We start from the raw sequence: 18064 nt of genomic DNA on the forward strand, positions 1-18064 counted from the left end.
CCCGTTCCGCCGGCCCAGCCCGGTCTAGCCCGCGTCGTTAGCCCCCGCGGGACCCGGCCAGCCGGCACCGGGGGGCGAGCCGACTCCGCGCGCCCGGGGCGGCCAGGCATGACTTTCCTGGTGTGAACCGCTTGGAGCTGGCGCGGGCGAGACGCCCGGCGCGGTCTGGGCCGCGCGGCGCGCGGCTTCCTGCGCCGGTCGGCGCTGTGGAGCAGCCAGCGTTGGCCGGTGCTGGATGCGCGGCGGGCGCGGGCCGGAGGGCCCCGGCGCGGGCCTGGCGGCACTCAGGAAGAGCTTCGCTTCCGCCTGCCGCGCGGCCAGGATGTGGCGGCGCTCCGAGTCGGAGGCTGCTGCCCGGCCGCCCGGCGCGCGCACCGTAGCGACGGCGACGCCGGCTCCGAGCCACCCTTCCCCAGCCCGGCCGCGACCTGGCTGGGGCGGCGACACCCGCGTGTCGCGCCGGATCCCGGCGGCCCCCGCACCGCCGCCGGCCTTGAGGTGCCACCAGGGCCGGGGCTTCCGCCGGGAGGGAGCCCGGCGCCGCTGTGGAGCCGTCGGGCGGCTGCGGCCCCGGAGCTCCCGCGCGCGCCCAGCGGTAAGGGGCTGGCCCGGGGTCTGGGGGGCGTCTGGCAGAAAACAGCTCGCGGGAGAAAGGCCGGGCGCGCCCAGGTGAGGCAGACTGCGGCGCGCGTCCGGGGCTAGCCGGGTCTGTGATCTGGCCCGTGTGCTGTCCGCGCCTGGCGTCTGGGGTCTTCGACAGTGACCCAGGAGGACCGCCCGGAGGGTTCGCTCTCGGGTGCCGTCTAGGAAAGGAAGGGAACTCACCAGAGTCAGAGGGCTCTGGGCTAGGCCAGACACCTTTCCTAGTTCCCTGTCGGGGCAGCGTGCTCGCCTCCGGCTGCCCTGCGCTTGAGGTTAGGGACTTCTGTGGACCTGGTCGTCATAACTACTCTTTGACACAAACTTGGGACAGTGCCTCTGGAAGCCAGGGCAGTGCTGCCCAGCCAGAGAGGGGTTCCCAGAGCTGGCCCGAGCACGCATGTGGAACCTGGAGGTGACGGAGATGGGGGCCTGGCTGTCAGAGGGCTCTGGGTAAAGGGACCTGCCAGTCAGGTTCTGAGAATGGACTGAAGGGAAGCGAGCCCAGGAGGCGGCCTCCCTGCTAAGGAGGAGCTTAGGGAGGAGGCAGGTGGGGTAGATGCCTCCCTATCCACCTGCCCCTGGCAGAACAGGGCCAGGCCAGACTAGGCTCCTCCCTCTTCACCCGGCTCAGGAATGTGGTGGGTGGCCCCACCCTGCCAGGGTGTGCTGTTCTTACTTGCAGGAGTCTACCCCCCAACCAGGTGCCCAGCCCTTGGGTCTGTTCTGAGACCTGCTGGATTGGCCTCTAGCTTGGGCCTAGTATTTGGGCCACAGGGGCACTAGGTCAGGTGTGGCTGGGTGGGGGGACAATAAACCTGCTGGAGCAGGAAGAGGAGGAAGGACACAGGGCCAAGCCCAGGGGGACTGAGCCCACAGCCCTCAGAGTCCTGTTCTGAAGACCATCCTCACTCTGCTCCACTCAAAAAGAACCTTCCCACTGCCTCCTAGGGGAACTAGTGGTGAGGGTTGGGGGTCCCGTGGAGGAAGCTGCTGTCCTCTGGCCTGGGCCTGGGGAGGGCATCATAGGCGACACAGGCAGCAGTGGTTGGGACAGGTGTGTGTGCCACCCTGGCCCTGACGGGGCGGCTCTGTCTTCCGCAGACTCGTTTGTGAACAGCCAGGAGTGGACGCTGAGCCGCTCCGTACCGGAGCTTAAAGTGGTGAGTGCGGCCCATGGGCAGCGCAGGTGGCCTGGAGCCGGGGGGCGAGGCTGGGTGCCACGGGCCTGGGCCTTGCTTCTCCAGCTTCTGTCCCCTTCTCTGCTCAGCTTGGCCCTCTCTGCCCTCTCTCCTCCCCTTCAGCCCTGGCCTTTCTCCCTCCTGCCGCTTCTGTGCTTTTCCTGCTGGGTCTTCTCCATCGTGCCCTCTGACCCACTTACCCCTTCCTCTCCCGCAGGGCATAGTGGGGAACCTGTCTAGCGGGAAGTCAGCCCTGGTGCACCGCTATCTGACGGGGACCTATGTCCAGGAGGAGTCCCCTGAAGGTGAGCGTCCCGGGCCCAGCCTGGGCCCTGAGGCCGACCACTCCTCCCCCTCCCGCCCACAGGGTCTGAGTTGGGGGTCTCCAGCCCCTTCCAGTCCTCTTACTTCCTCCATGGAAAGCTGTGGATTTCTTCTTGGCCCCTGGGCTCTTTCTCCACACTTTGGACCTGACTGTGCGCTCTGTCCTAGGGGGGCGGTTTAAGAAGGAGATTGTGGTGGATGGCCAGAGTTACCTGCTGCTGATCCGAGATGAAGGAGGTCCCCCTGAGCTCCAGGTGATGCTCCTGCCCGGGGTTAGGGCCCACCCCTGTGCCCGGAGCCCTTTCTCGAGCTTGCTGGTTGGGACTGGGAGAGGTGGTGTGTCCAGGGAGAAGGGTCCACTTGGGTCCACCTGCCCTGCGTGGGAGTTTGCCAGGTCCAGTTGCAGGTGCTAATTTTACTTGATTTCCCCTAGTTTGCTGCCTGGGTGGATGCAGTGGTGTTTGTGTTCAGCCTGGAGGATGAAATCAGTTTCCAGACGGTGTACAACTACTTCCTGCGTCTCTGCAGCTTCCGCAACGCCAGCGAGGTGCCCATGGTGCTTGTGGGCACGCAGGGTGAGGCGGGGCCCTGCAGGAGCTGGCAGAGAGTAGGAGGCCCTGGGCAAGGATGCATGGGGGGATGGGCAGGTGTGAGAAACCCCCCAAGCCCCCACTGTTTTCCCAGTGCTGACCGGGACTGTCAGCACTCTCCATCTGCTCGTGTCTGAGGGCTTTTGTGCCCACTGAAACCTGCCGTCCCAGTGACTAGCAGGTCCATATTGTTTTAGATGAATAAATGTGCTCAGAGCTTAAGTGCTTGCTGGTTTGCACTCAGTGAGGCCATGGCAGGATTTAAATGAGATCCAGGCGCCTGCATTCTTGGTGCTCTGTGTATTCCACTCACCAGGCCCTTTGCCCACCTGCCCTTAGGCCAAATGCCCCCCACCACACTATTCCAGCTTCTCTGAAAGCTGAGTGACTCCCGCCCTCCCACGTCCAACAGACGCCATCAGCGCTGCGAACCCCCGGGTCATCGACGACAGCAGAGCCCGCAAGCTCTCCACAGATCTGAAGCGGTGCACCTATTACGAGACATGCGCGACCTACGGGCTCAATGTGGAGCGTGTCTTCCAGGACGGTAACTCGGGTGCCGGGCGGGAGTCACTGGCAGCTGCGGCCCCAGTGCTGGTGATTGGAAGGCTCCCAGTGAGCAAGGCTGTGTGTTTGGGGGGAGGTGCTAAGCCAGGCTTTTCCCTTCTCTCCAGTGGGTATAATTGACTCTGCTGTCCCCTGCAGTGGCCCAGAAGGTAGTGGCCTTGCGGAAGAAGCAGCAACTGGCCATCGGGCCCTGCAAGTCACTGCCCAACTCGCCCAGCCACTCGGCAGTGTCCGCCGCCTCCATCCCGGCCGTGCATATCAACCAGGTTCGGCCTGCGTCCTGCCCCGCCCTGCCTGTGTCCGCCATGTCTGTCTTGCCTCTGTGCGTCCTGCCACTTGTGCTGGCCTCCTGCTCACACCTGTCCACCTTCCTCTGGCCTCCCAGCCTTGCATGTGGCTTGGAAACATTGGTTGGAATTCCATTTAGCCTGCACCATAGCCTTGGCCTCATCCCTGCCCCATGGTGCCTGACCCTTCCCGCTGCAATCCCTACTTCTGTCTGCTCTCCACCATTCCACAGCCTGCATTCCCTACCCCGATGCCCTCTGCTGAAAGTCCTGGGCCATCCACAGATGGTGTGGTCAGCGCAGCAGCCACTGCACTTTACCTCTGCGAATGGCCATGATCTTGCCAAGGCCTGCTCTGGCTGCAGCTGGTGTTCCAGTGACAGCCTGGTTGCATTTCAGGGACCCCTCCCTTTAGGGCTATGAGAAAGCGGCAGCATTCCCACGTGGGAAAAAGGAGGAGGAGGGCTGTGTCCTTCTCACTGTCTCTGAGCAGCCCCGCCTGACACCGACAGAGTGGGACTTGTGCAGCTCACTTCTGCAGTGGTCCCTGTCCCAAGGGGCAGGTTGTGGAGGGGCAGTGGTCCAAGCACCTCTTGTACAGGTTAGGATTCAAGGGAGGCAGCCAGGCAGGCCACACGCTGTAGTGAGGGCAGTTGCGGTGCAGGCCACCTGGTTGTGCCGTGCATGTTTCCTGAGTCCTGGAGGAGCTGCCATACTGTTTCTTCTCCATTCTGTGATCTCTCTTTTTCTCTTTCTTTCCCTTCTCTGTTCTACATCTACACCTTACTCTGACTGGGAGTCATAGCTCTGTTCTCTCTGCCCCAGCTGTCCTGGAATCCCTTTTCCCTGCCACGGGCATGCTAGGAACAACCCTCAGCCTCCCGCAGTGCCCTGGGCCACCCCCGGCTCCCGGCTCCCGCCTCCTGGCCTCCTGCACTCTAAACATACATCCCTGAATGTGAGAGTTTGTCCGGGGTGACCCTCTACCTCCTTCCAGACCACCTGCAGGTTAGGACTCCAGTCTGTTCACTGCCAGGCTCTGCAGCTGATTCCCACCTGCCAGCCTGTGCCTCTGACTTAGCTCCCTGGTTGGCCAGAAGCACTCTTGCTGGGGTCCCAGGACGAGGGTTTGCTGCCCTAGTGGGGCAACCCTTGCAAGGTGACAGTAGATCCTGCTGGCCTCCAGGCCAGGTGAATGTTTCTCCCATACCGCCTGTAGGGGCTAGTGGCCCCTCTGCTGCCCATGAGCCCCGGCCAGGCCCCCATGAGCACGGGGATTCCTGGCACCCGCCTGGTGCCCATCCCGCTCCCTGACCCAGAGCTGCCCTCAGCAGCCCTCTCTGTCCTTAGGCCACGAATGGCGGCGGCAGCGCCTTCAGCGACTACTCGTCCTCAGTCCCCTCCACCCCCAGCATCAGCCAGCGGGAGCTGCGCATCGAGACCATCGCTGCCTCCTCCACCCCCACACCCATCCGCAAGCAGTCCAAGCGGCGCTCCAACATCTTCACGGTACGTGACCGCCCTCCTCCCCCGCCCAGCCGCCTTTGCTGCACAGGCAGGGCTGAGCGCCGAGCTCCCAGCCAGGAGGGGCGTGGGCAGCCCCAAGTCAGGAAGACGGCACCTGCAGTCTCTCCCTCAGATACACACGGCTCCTGAGGGTCCTTGCCGGTGCCCTCAGAGTCTTCCATACTGTTCCTCTGCGCCCACAAGGGGCTTCCAGTAGTTGCCCTCACCCTGTCCCTGCAGTCCTCCCTGCCCTCTGCTGCACACACTCACCCTCCCTGCTGCCTTCCTCTCTCCTAGGCCCCTTTAGGGTGTCTGTCAGCTTGAAGGTATCCTTGGACTCACTTGGCCTAACTCCCCTGACCCCCTTTGATTCAACAGCTAATGAACCGGCGGCCGGAAGGCTGTTTGCCCAAGGCGACACAGAGGGTTAGCTGGCCCAGCTAGAGTCAGAGCCCAGGCCTCCCCGTCCGCCTTCCGGCTCTTTTTCCGTTACCCCACTGCCGAGGGGAAAATTCATGCTTTCCACCCACCGCTGTGATTGGTTTAACAAAGGCTTAGCCATCTTTTCCTGGGCTTCACCACGCTGCCTCGTTCCTCCCTCTCAGGTTTGTCCTGTCTCCTTGTGAGCTCCTCACTCACCCCTCACAAACCTCACACCCCACACCCGGGGGCTGTTGTGCTGGCCCGGCTGAGGGTGGCCCCTGGCTCTCAGGCCCCAGGGCCTGCTGTTTCTCCACTCCCAATGTGCGACACACAGAGCCCATCCAAACCCTAACCCTCCAGCCGGGCTTGGCTGGATGTTCCAGGAGTCTTGGGCCAGACAAAGGTGGGTGAACCCCCGTGTGGGTTGTCACGAGAGTGCCCGCCCCTCCGCGTCACTCCATGCGCCTCTTTCCAAGAGCAGGGCTTGGCTTGGCTCTCAGCCTGGGCCTGAGTGCGGCTGGCCAGGCCAGATCTCCGGACCCTGCCCGGACAGAGCTGGTGCTTCCAAGCCCTGCTCACTCATCCTCGCCTCTGCCTGCCCAGCTCACTTCTCTCTCCCTGCTGCCTGCCTCTGTCCCGAGCCTGCCACCTGCCCTCGCGGCCATCCATGCTAACAGCCTCTGTGCTGACGGCTCTGCCACACATTGCAGCTGCCCGGCCCTGACCCTGTCTAGATGCGCAGCTTCTCCTTTCTGTCCACGGCCATTGAGACATTAGAGCGTGGGGTGGGGGGCGCCTGCTCGAGCCCACACCTGCTGCTACTGCTGCTGCGGGGCCCTTGGGTGCCTCTGTCCACAGTGACTGCTGCCAGAGCCTGGGCACCCTGCTCCCTGGCATCATGCCTCAGTCATCCTCTCAGTTTCATTCTTAATCTCCCCTTCCCCTTGCTGGCGAGCTCTGTAGCAACCCCAGGGCACCCCCTGCCTTCCCCTGCCCTGCTACCCTCTACTCCACCCTTGCCCAGCCCCTGGCCTCCTCCCTTGCGCCCCGTGCTTCCTGCCATCCTGCGGGTGCTCTCTGCCTGACCTGCCTCAACTGTGCTGCCCTCCTCCTCGCTGCTCACGGGCACGCCTTCCCTCTGCGCCCTTCATTCTCTCCACCTCACAGCCGGCGACCTTTATATTTTCTTTCCATTGTTTCCGTGGTGACCTCACTTGCAGCCGAGTATCCCGAGGCCAGCCTCAAGGACGGCGCGCTTCTCTGTGGGTGCTATCTTGGACCTCCCCTCTCATCATTGCTGTTGCGGGCCGTTCCCGCGTCTGTCTCCCTGAGTCGTGCCTGCGCCCGAGCGCGGCGAGCGAGTGCTGCTCGAGGGCGAGCCTTATGTCCTGCTTGCTCTGTGGCTAGTGACACTGGACATGGTTGTGCTGTCCCAGTCTCTCCTGTGACTTCATGTGCTCATTTCCGCCGTTGCTGCTCTGTTGTGCGGGGGCCCGGGGCGAGGGGGGGGGGGGCGCGCCCAGGCTGCCTGTCCGCGTGTGCCCTCTGGGCTCCCAGGGTCCTGGGGTGGTTTGGGGCCTCTTGCGCTCACAATCTGGCTGGGGTGGGGCCTTCACCCCACTCCCCCCAACCGGCCTCTTCTGTCTGGGGGACCCGTGGCCAGCCAGTTCCCATCCACCGTTCGCTCCTCCTGGCCGCAAGGGCAGAGGCCTGCGGTTCAGGCCGCTGGAGCCTAGAGGGGATGGGCGGTGCCGCCGTGTGGAGCTGCCTGGGCGGGGCACTTTGCCCTCTGGTGGCTCTTTGCCCCGCGTTCTCCTTGTTTCCTCTGGCCTTGCTTATCTCCCACACTGCAGTTGTGCCATGCTGTCTCGCTCTGCCTTGGCCCTGTGGCAGCCGGGAGGAACAGGAGGGATGGCCTGGGCTGCCCGGGCAAAAACATACCATTCCCTGCTGAGGTGGACGCTTGGCTCTGTGTTCTGGCCAGCAGGTGCCGCACGGCGCCCGCTGCCGCTTCCCTACTCCTCCTGTCTTCTCCTTTGGTCTCCTCTCCTCCTGCCTGTCCTCCTCCTCTCCTGCTTCATTCCGCTGCCGCCGCTCCCCAGGCGCCTGGGTCTCTGCCCTCACCGGTGCTGACCGACTTGTGCGGGGCTTGAGTATAACTTGCCAAAATCTTTATTCTTTCGATATTTGCAGATATGTGCCACTGTTTCCAACTTTTCATCAACAAAAAGGCCTTTCCAACTCCTTCCAAATTAGAAGACCAGTTGGTGACACACAGCACCTCTGGACATGCCCCCTGTGCGGGGCCGGAGGCGGGCCGGGCCCTGGGACTGCTCTCAGATGAGAAGCGGCCGCCGAGCTCCCCACTCCAGAGACCCACGGGAACCTTTGTAACTAACCCCACCCCCAGGGAAGGCTAGGAGCGCCGGAGCCCGCGCTGGGGGCTGCCGGGGACCAGGCCCGGCCGGACGCTGCAGGCTCGCTGCATGGAGAAGAAGGCAGCTCTGCCCCACGCCCGGCGCTGGCCAGCGCGACGAGGCCCAGAGGGGCGGGGGAGTCCAAGCCCGCCCGGCCCGGCTGCTCCTGGGGGGCGCTTTCCTGCCCCTCCCCTCCTCTGCTCCTTCCTGCATGGACCTCTGCCGTTCCTGCTCCTGCTCCGGAAGCCGCCACCGCCGCCGCGCTTGCCTTGCCCCCTCTTTTTGGCCTCCCCCTATTTCCTAGGATCCGCATTCGGGTGGACTCTGCCCCAGGAGCTTGACAGGGTGCAGGGCCTCTTCTGGCCTCTCTCCTCTCTCTGTCCATCCACTGTGCCCCTTGGGCCACGCCGACGCGCTCGGTGCCACGTGCCATGTGGTGTCTGTGCCGCAGATGGGCCATCTGCCCGCTCACTTGTGGACTTTGCGCTCCCGGTTGTCGCGCCCTGTGCTCCCGACCAGCAGCCCCACCGACCACCTCCTTGCCCCTGCTTCTCTTACGCCCCCGCCCCGGGCGTGCTCCTCTCGCCCTTGGCCTCTCTGTCCTTGCTCTTTTGTAAGGGGCGGGCCCGGCTCAGTGACCTGTGCTGCTCTGTATGGTGCCGTGTGTAAGAATAAACCCGTTGGAATACTCGTGGTCTCAGTTCCTTCCCGTCCCGCCGCCCCGGCCCGACCCACTGCTAGGGCTGCCCAGGAGGTGGGAGGCAGGAGGGAGGCCGGGAAGTCCAGGTGGGCAGTTCTCGGCAGACCCTGGGCCTCTTTAACACGCCTTTTGTTTTCTCTTCCAGTCTCGGAAGGGTGCTGACCTGGACCGGGAGAAGAAGGCCGCCGAGTGCAAGGTGGACAGCATCGGGAGCGGCCGCGCCATCCCCATCAAGCAGGTCAGCTCCTCCCTTCCCGTGTGCTCCAGGGCTCAGAATGAGGCCCAGGAATGTGGCTCTTCCCAGGGCCTCTTCTCATGGGGGAGATGGCATCAGAGGCCAGCACCACCCTCCCAGGTGGAGTCCTTAACAAGGGACAGGCTCTCCCGTGAGAAGCCGCCTTCCCTGCGCCGCCAACTTCTGGCTGCCAGATCTGCCTGAACCTTGTGATCACCACCGGAGGGCAGCAGAGAGCTACCTGCCGTGTTCAGCCAGGCGCTCAGCCTGTCCCGCAGGTTCTGGAGTTGGGTCTGGAAGAGGATTGAGTGGCTAAGGAAAATGAGCAACCCGAGGAACCTGAGTGGGAGGGGATACTGAGGGCTAGTCCAGCGCTAGGTCTGTTGGCATGGTTTTGTTAATAAGGGCCTCTGATCATCTTTAAAGAATAAGGTTGAGATGCTACCTCCTCACCTCTCCCACCTCCTTTCTAGTCAGTTCTGGGAGCACTGGGCCTGCCTTCTTGTAGACCTCTGGTCTTGGGTTCCTGCACTGGACACGGCATTGCCCCACAGAGGGCGTCTCTCTGGTGTGTTGAGCCAGAGCTGCTGGGGTAGAATGGGGAGGTGTGTCTTTGGTGTGTGGGCAAGAGCCTGAGGGGCTGGGCTGCCCATAAGGACGGGGGCAGTTGGGACAGAATTTCTTGGGATCTGGTGGTTGGAGAAGCCACGTACATAGGTAGCTGTACTGTGGTTTTGACCACAGAGGAGGCTGATGTGGCCAGAGCACCTGAGCCCAGCGTGGCGAGGCCTGCGGTCAGGTGTGGCTCTCTTGGGCTGGGGCTCATGGGCAGTGTGACCGCTTGTGAGGAGAGGCCAGTCAGTGTGACCAGGATTCATTCGTTAAGGCTGGGGGTTTCTGACCCCCAGCGAAAGTCCATTTAGAATGAAGAGTCCCAAGCAGGGTAGTGTCCCAGAGGGCAGGGTCCCACAGGGTCCCAATGCAATGATCTGTATTGTTTCCCTCACCCCTCCCTGAAATGTTCATTGCATTTATGTCTGACAGTGACCACTCCAGTTGGGCCAGCCTACTAGGAGGCCCCCTGAAAAGCCAAGAGCACAGTGACAGCAGCCAGAGGCTTCCCTGTTCGTTCATGGAGTGCCTCTGTGTGTGTGTGTGTGTGTGTGTGTGTGTGTGTGTGTGTGTGTGTGTGTGTTTGGGCAGAATCAGACCCTGCACAAACTTGTTGCTCATTTGATCCCCTCTCTCCAGGCACCTCCTTTGTGGGGGCCCCTGCTAGATGATGCCCTGTGCTTTGGGTGTAGGCTTCTCAGCTCCCTACTTGGAGATGGGGAGTGCAAGGGAGGGCGTGGGCGGTGAGTGCGTGTGTAGACACACTTCACCGAATTCACTACGAAAATGGGACCACTTTCCTTAGGGTTGTATGTGCTCCCTTTCCTCACTGGGAGTTGTGGTCATCAGAGGTTGACTTACTTGTTCCCTGAATCTCTCACATGGGAAGGAAAGAGAGATGTTGGGTTGGGGAGGAAGCCCTGTGAACTTGAACCTGGGGTCCAGTCTTAGAGTCAGTAGGTCACTTGGGTGTTTTCACCCCTAAATCTCAGGGACGCTCAGTAGGAAGACCCTCTAGCTGCACAGCCCAGAGGGGTGCCGCCTGCTGGGGGCAGGTGTCAGAGGCTTGTGCCTGATGCAGTGACACCCTTTAAGGGGTGCCGGCTCCTTCCCGTTCTGTAACGATCGCTCGCTAGGGGCGGGGCGCATCCGTTCTCTTCTTCCAGCTTGGTGGCCATTTCTGGTGCTTCCCCGCTCTCGGACCTCCCCGCTGCCGCCCGGTCCAGCCCCGCCAGATCTGTAGCCCCTCCTTGCGCCGCCCTCCTGTCCCGTTCTCCCGGTTCTGTTCCTTCCCCTCCCCCCCAGCTCCTGCTGGGAGTGGAGATTGCATTTCAGTTGCCATTTGCATTCCCAATCAATCCGGACTCCGCAATTAAGTCGGCTGGCGGAGCTGGGAGGGAGGCGGCGGCGGGAACGGGTCCTCTGGGGGCTGTCGCCTCCGCGCCTCCGCGCCGCTCCCATTCCGCCCCAGATTGCTTCCTGCTCCGCCGTGCGCAGCCGGCCGGCCGGGGAGGGAGCAGGAACCCCTGCAGCTTCTTTGGAGAGGGAGTGGGGAGAGGCGCGGGCTAGGCGGGTTTCCTCCCGTCCGCTTCCGTGAGCAGGCGGGTGAGCAGGGCGGGGCTGAGCAGCCGGGTCGTTCCGCCCGGGGAGGGCGCTGCCGAGGACCGGGGCGTTCAGGGTGGAGGAGGGACCCCCGCCACGATCACATTCTCTGCGAGGAGGGAGGAGCCACACGTGTCTGGGTCGGAAAGGTGTGGAGACCCGTGCCCACCCTGACTGTCAAGAGAAACCGCGCGCAGCGCAGGCCTTGAGCGGCTCCACGTTCCAGGCCCCTGAAACTGGGAGCAGAGCTGGGCGGGGGCCGGGGCCGGCCGTGGAGTCTCCCGCTGAAGGCTGGGAGAGGGAAGCACCCCCAGTGGGGTGAGGGGAGTCGGGACAGGGGCGGGGAGCTGGGTCCATCCCTCACACTTGGTTATTTCTTTGATCTGTGTGTGGGGGTGGGGCGGGGCGGGGATTGAGGATGACTCCAGGGCATCTCCAGAGCCCAGGGGTCGCAGCGAAGAGGGAATAGTTGACTACTTCTGAGCTCTCGGTGCACCTGGTCCCTGGCCAGTGACAGGAATAACACACCCAGAGGCAGGTCACCAAGGCCCAGCCGACCTGGAAGACTCCTTCACAGACCACGAGGCAGGGCCCGCTTGCCTTGTGGAAGGCCCTCTTAATGCTGCTTGTCTTCAGAAGCCCCTTTTGAAGGTAGGGTCTCCCAGGCCAAGGGGGCCAGGTAGCAGGATGTGTCTGCACATGGCCATGTACTTCAACTTCCAGCCCTCATGCTCGCACCTCCTGCAATGGCATTTGGCCCTGGTGTGGCCAGAAGAGGAGCAGCAAGGATGTGAAATGTGCTGGAAAGTCGGCACCTGATGTCACAGCTGCTAGGGCCGCTGAAGTGGGTGCCCTTTCTGGCCTTCACCCACCCCCCATCTGTTGGGGAGGGGAGAGGTCCAGGAAACGGGAATCACTTTTACCCTAATTGCTTCCATCTAGGGTTGAGCCTTCTATTAGGAAAAACTTAGAGGAGGAAGGTACAATTGAATCCTGTATTCACCCCTACCCTTGGGTGTCAGGACCACGAGCTGCAGACAAGGGACTGCCATTTCCTTGTGCCTGCATTTCTTAGTCCCCGTGTTGTTGGCTGTCTTCCGGCGGGGCTCTCCATTCCTAAAGGAGGTGCCATCCTGGGGCCTCTTCCCTCTCTGGCTGCCCCCTTCTCTAAGTATGGGCAGAGTCTGCTTTTTCAAGGGTCCCTGCTGGGGGTGCTGCCCTTTCTGCTCTCCCAGCTAGGGGTGAGCCCCACACTCAGCCCCCCGTTTGTGGATCTACCTGTGCCCCTCTTCCTCTTCTGGGATTTTTGCCTTGAAGTCTCCAGGGAGCACTGCCTCTTCTCAGCCCTCTTGAGGTGGGAGTTTTGGAGGATGGGGGCCCATGGATGGTGATGTTGATCCTGGATCTGCCCCTGGTCTCCACTGTGGCACTCCCTAGTCCTGAATGACCCCTGCCTCCCATTCCCAGCTGTTGCCTGGGAGAGGCAATCACGCCCAGTGGGGTGAGGGGAGTCGGGACGGGGCGGGGATCTGGGTCCATCCCTCACACTTGGTTATTTCTTTGATCTGTGTGTTGGGGAGAGGAGGGGGCTGCTGGAATTGAGGATGACTCCAGGGCATCTCCAGAGCCCAAGGACCTTAGCCTTGAGTACGCTAGTCCTACTGCTGTTGTGTGTTGTTTGAGGGAGAGAGCCTGAGCCAGTGAGGATGTCTTTATAGGGTTCTCACTAGAAGGAGTAGGTTTCTCCTGGGAAGGAGGCCATAGCTGTGGTTGAGCGTCGTCTCCTGCCATCTTCCTAGTGGGGTCTATCTCCTGCATTAGTCGTCTGACAGCCAGGGTTTTAGAGGGCTTTTCCCCAGTTCTTCCAACAGATGTTTACTGGGTGTCAGCTGTGGCCCAGGCCTTGTCCCCGGGGCAGGCTCCTTGCTGTGGCACTTTCGCTTGTCCTTCTAGCCATCCAGCCTCTGTGTTCAGCGAGTCTCAATGACTTACACAGGAAGTGTGGTTGCTGAGAGGGAAGGCTGGCTCTCCCTGCTGCCTGGCTTGGTGGTCTGGGGGATGCTTGGGACAATTAGGGGATTTTCTGCCCTATTATGGAGCTACCATAGGGGGTGGAAGGCCAGGACCTTACCAAAATCTCTGCTGTTTTGACCCTTGGAGCCTCTTGGGGAGGAGCATCACTGATGGCCACTGTCTACACCCCTGAGCGTCTACTCCTGACCATCTATACCCCTGACTGTCTACACCTCCGATCATCTACACCCAACGGTCTACACCCCTGACAGGCTTCTCCTGTGGAGGTGGCTCCACACACTGGGGAGGGAAGATGCCCACCTGCCAGAACAGTGGTCCAGCTGCTTCCTGGTGGATGACGGGGGAGAGCCGAGTTCTGGGGCAGGACTGGTCTAAGGGGCCTCCCAAGTTCAGTGATAGGTCCTTAAAGGCTGCTTTGCTCAAAGTGGCCCAGGAGAAGTAGGGAGAGAGGAGGGCATTGCCTAATGACATCGTGACCTTCCCATGCCCTGTGAGGCTGGCTCCTCCGGGGCTGGCTCCTGGTTTTTGATCAGACCTCTGTTCTCAGGGGATCCTGCTGAAGCGGAGCGGCAAGTCCCTGAACAAGGAGTGGAAGAAGAAGTATGTGACACTCTGTGACAATGGGCTGCTCACCTATCACCCCAGCCTGCATGTGAGTCTGGGAGGAGGAGTCTCCTGGGGGAGTATGGGGAGGGGGTAGAGGGAGGATAACAGAATGTGGGCAGCGAGCGGGCTCCAGGACTGGGGGGAAGTAGACCTTAGTGATTTCGAATGGATCATCCCTGGAGAAGGAACCTCGCACTGGAGCTTGGGACATGCACAAGACCCGGCTGGCCCCTCCCTCGCCCTCTGGGCAGTCAAGCTGTATATCAGACTTTCTAGTTGTCTAAGGTGGGGGATTCAGCCACTTCCACAGAATTTCTAGTCGGGGTGCCAATGTTGCCCAGCAGTTGTGTTAAGCTGGGCAGTGCCAGTGGGGAGCTGTGGGCTCCTAGGCCTGGGATGGTGGAGGACCATGGCTGTTGAGAATGGGCTAGAGCCTCAGACAGTTCTCCCGGGATGAGAGTGAGGGTAGCCTTGTCTGTGGTTAGGAGGGTCTGGTGGCCGCGTGGCCTGTGTCCCAGCTGGGGGGGTGTTGTGGTGACTGGAGTGGCCCCTGTGCAGCTCCCTCCACCCTTCTTTCCTCCCCTCCCCTCACTGCGTGGCTCCAGCACACAGCTGTCACCGGAATCCATCTCTGTCACCACCCCACTGTGGGGCTAATGAGTTCTCCCGTGAAGCCCCTCAAGCACAGCGCGTGCCCCCCCCACCCCCCCCTGAAGCCCTGGGCCTGCCTCTAAATCCACCCAAGATGTCAGGAAGGCCTGACCCGAGAGGTGCTGGGTCCCTATGTCCTGGCCATCACCCAGGCCCGAGAGCACCGCCCAGACAGTCCTGCGGAGAAAACACGCAGAGAAGGCCTAGCCCTCCCGGGCTTCTGGGTATCTGACCATCCTCAGGCAATGGTCCTCCCCGTCAGCTCAGGGGACAACGCCAGTTAGCCCCTCGCCCTTCCTAACATGCCGTACTCCACAGGGCAGGGCCTGGTACCTGGGAGACTGGAGGAGGGAGCACCCGCATTCAGTGCAGCCAGCTCCTGAGCTCCTGCTCGAGCCCCCCACTCCTCACCGCGGGCACAGAACTTGTCCCGCTCGCGAGTCCTTGCAAGGCGATGAGAGAGGCAGCCAGGCCTGCTGGGAAGAGCGCTGATGGCAGAGGCAGAAAGTATCGTAGGAGGCCAAAGGGCACTCTTGTGGGCACCAAGCTTTGTAACTGTGTACAGAGCCCTACACTAAAGGAAGGGCGAGAAGACAAGGAGAGCCCCAGTATTTCCCTGTTGAAAGGCTCCAGGGGTTTCAGGGCCACTCACAGGAAGTCCCAGGTAGGAGTGCTGAGGCCAGGAGACCACACCAGAGTCTTCTAAGTCCCAGCTTAAGGTGTTTCACGTCCGACGCGAGCAGGCAGCTTAGCCTTGCCCTTCGCTCATGTCCAGCTGCCCATCTCAGTGGCAGAGCTTGGGAATGGGCCTGTTTGAAATGTCTGTTTCCCCACCTGTGTGGAGCTGCCCTTCCCCTTCCCCCTTTGCCAGGTTCTTACCTGCTCCTCTCTTGTTTTATGTGACCCTAGCTTGGTGCACTGTCTGTGCCCTCTGCCAACAGTGGAGGCAGCAAGGATGACTAGGAGTGGCAGAGGGTGTCTTGGGATGTAGAAGAAAGGGTGGGTTGTGGGGTTGGGCTGGGTTTTGGTTTCAGTAGAGGGAACACAGCCAGCTGGAGAGCAGAGCTCAGGGGGTTTGGTGGCTTTTCAGAGTCACCCGGCTGGTGGCTAAGACTTGGACCTATGACTTTGGCTGTGAGCATTACCCAGATTTTTCTGCACTTGCTAAGAGCACCTCCCTCTGGGGCTGACTGAGAGAGTCATGTAAGAGTTAATAACAGGGCGAGTGTTGTCAAGTGAGGAGGGAGCCAGGTTTGCCTGCCTGGGGCTAGGGTGGGCATCTGAGCCCCCCAGGAGTGCCCCTCCATGCCACACTTGTTGCACTGTGTGAGTTCTTAGGATTCACCCTGCAAGGCCAGGCCTGGAAGTCCTGGCACCCAGATCCTGTCACAGGCCCCAAAGCATACTTGGCTACACATGGTGCAAAAGCACAAGTGAAGGCATGGCCAGTCGTGGCTCCAGGTGCTCACGGCTCTCTGTGGAGCTCTGGCAGAGGGCGCTTCACTTTGTGCCACGCCACCCTCCCCCACCACTATACTTTCCCTCCCTCCGGGGCTACTGCCTCGCCTCCTCCATCTCCCCTGGCCACCTTCTTCCAACCTGAACGTGCTCTTCAGTTACCAGCAGTGAACAGGCTGGCTCCCTACCTGTGAGCCGCCGCTTCTCTCTGGGGCTCTTCAAACCCTAAACCCTGGCAGGAAGCATGTCGACGAAGGAGCTCCAGCAACTCCAGAGGCTCCGACAGAACTCTGGGCTGAGCCTGGCTCTCCTCTCCAGCAAGGGTCTCCCCTGAGCCCCAAGGGCATTGGGGCTGGTAACTCCCCTATGGATGGGGGCTGGGCGGGACAGGACACACACAGGATGAGTTCGTGGGCCAGCCCTGAGCCCCACGCCCGATTCTCGCCTGGCCCTCGAGAGCCCGCCACAGCCTCCCCCATTTTGCAGCCAGCGGAGCCATTCACACAATCACCTTCTGTTAATTCTATCTGCAACATCAATTAAATTGTTTGTAGAAACTAATTGAATGTGGCTTAATCACACATCTTAATAGCTTTCCACGCTCTGAACTCGTTGTTAATTCCAGTAATAAAACGAGATGAGAACGCTGGCTGGGTAATTAGCGAGGAGGCTGGGGAAGAAATTGCTGTTTGATGGTGGGTAATAAAGGCAGCCGTGGTGACCGCTCTCCTGAGCAGCCGCCGCTGCCACCATGCTCCCCGTTCTGCTGACGGAGGGAAACGCTGCTGCCTGGCTGAGGTTCCCATCCCTGCTGCTGCTCCTCAAGCTTCTCTCCGCTCTCCTCCGGGCCCAGGCTCCAGGGTTGCCCGGGCACGAGGGTGTGGAGTCTGGGGCTGTGGGCGCCAGCCTGCCCTGGGAATTTGGAGTGTCTGGCTGGTGCCATCAGAGATGCTGAAGTTGGGCCATCCTTTCCCCTGAGGCCAGTTTCTGGCACCTTAGCTACGAACGGAGTCCACCTGTGCAACTCTTCTTCTTGGCATGGGGTCAGCTTTTCCTGCCATGTCCCAGCCTGGGCATCCCACGGCTGTCGTGGGGCCTGAAAACTGTTGCAGCTTCTGTGACCTCCTTGTGAACTAGAGCAGCCCAAGCCCCTCCCCTAAGGAGGGAGTGCAGCTGTGCCTTTGGCCCAGCCAGCTGTTGACTGTTGTCTGTAGTAGCCGATCTAAGATGTGATTGTGTACAGGGACTGCTGACGGGGACCAGGGACGGGAAGCTGAATCTGTGGGATGCAAGTCGAGAGCCGGTGAGGCAGTGAAGTCATTTAGTCGACACTGGGCTGAAAGCAAGACAGAGGGCCAGTGGGGCCAGTGGCGTGCAGCCCAGTGTGCTGGAGAAGGATGGATGGAGGTACGCTGGGAGGGCAGGAGGGGCTCCTGGGTCTGCTTCCTTCCCAGCCACCTTGGCAAGGCCCCAAGCTGTGGGCAGAGCGCCGCTCCGCCAAGTGTGGGCCGAGCGGTTGTTAAAAGAGATCCTGCCTGGGCGGGAGGCTGCTCACTGAGTCCTCAGTTATGTCATTCTGTGGTTCTGGGACAACGAACAAGACTTTAGCACATGTGTGCTTGGGGCCAGGCACTTGGTACTGTCCCTTACAGAGGACTGGGGTGGCAGGAGGGCCCAGGTAAGCCCAGGGCTGCCAGGAGCAGCCGTGGCAGGGAGTGGGGGCTCCTTCCTGAACACACCTTCTAGGCGTGGCTCCTCTGCTGCGGTTGGTTACTCCCCTGGTCCTATTCCTGAAGGGCTGTCTGCCTGGGAAGATGCCGTAGCCACCTTGAGAATGAAGGCGACTGCGAACTCGGCCAGACCCACAGGGCTGGACCTGGGCAGGGAGGCCGCGTGCTGACGCCAGGCCTTTCCACCATTCCCCTGATGACATGGAGCTGTGGGTGATGTCCAGCCCAGCCACAGAAGTGCAGGTGGAGGCTGGTGTTTGGCGCCTCTTTCCTCCATCTAGGTGGTAATCTCCTCACCTTCTCTTAGTGACCAGGGACCAGGTGACTCCTTGTCTATTTGCTGGCCTCATGATTCCTCCTAGAGGGAGCCTGGTGAGACTTCCTGCCCTTCCACTGCTTCCCAAGAGGCAGCAGGCCCCCGGGCTCTTTTCAGCAGATAACAGTGTCGGTTCTCCCTGGAGCTAATGGGGTGAGAAGATAGAGCCAGCCTCAGGGGAAAGCA

The 18064-nt window shown here is 61.4% G+C and overlaps 1 protein-coding gene across 4 annotated transcripts in view; it reads left to right on the forward strand.

Annotated features, from left to right (window-relative positions):
* The first annotated feature begins 568 nt into the window (after positions 1-568).
* AGAP3 (ArfGAP with GTPase domain, ankyrin repeat and PH domain 3) overlaps positions 569-18064 on the forward strand; it is a 28972-nt gene continuing 11476 nt past the window's right edge. The window contains exons 1-10 of one of the 4 annotated variants that reach the window (XM_017876640.1): positions 569-595; positions 1744-1802; positions 2038-2125; positions 2313-2398; positions 2578-2719; positions 3147-3281; positions 3440-3567; positions 4939-5097; positions 8780-8872; positions 13665-13769. In XM_017876640.1, the coding sequence (XP_017732129.1) occupies positions 2698-2719; positions 3147-3281; positions 3440-3567; positions 4939-5097; positions 8780-8872; positions 13665-13769 (642 nt within the window). In that variant the 5' untranslated portion in view covers positions 569-595; positions 1744-1802; positions 2038-2125; positions 2313-2398; positions 2578-2697. Of the gene's footprint in view, positions 596-1743; positions 1803-2037; positions 2126-2312; positions 2399-2577; positions 2720-3146; positions 3282-3439; positions 3568-4938; positions 5098-5472; positions 5700-8779; positions 8873-13664; positions 13770-18064 lie in introns of those variants that run through there. The other 3 variants (XM_017876643.1, XM_017876639.1, XM_017876641.1) reach the window with 3 other exon arrangements.

Source organism: Rhinopithecus bieti, unplaced genomic scaffold, assembly GCF_001698545.2.
Source record: "Rhinopithecus bieti isolate Rb0 unplaced genomic scaffold, ASM169854v2 scaffold_10656, whole genome shotgun sequence".
Classification (NCBI taxonomy): Eukaryota; Metazoa; Chordata; class Mammalia; order Primates; family Cercopithecidae; genus Rhinopithecus; species Rhinopithecus bieti.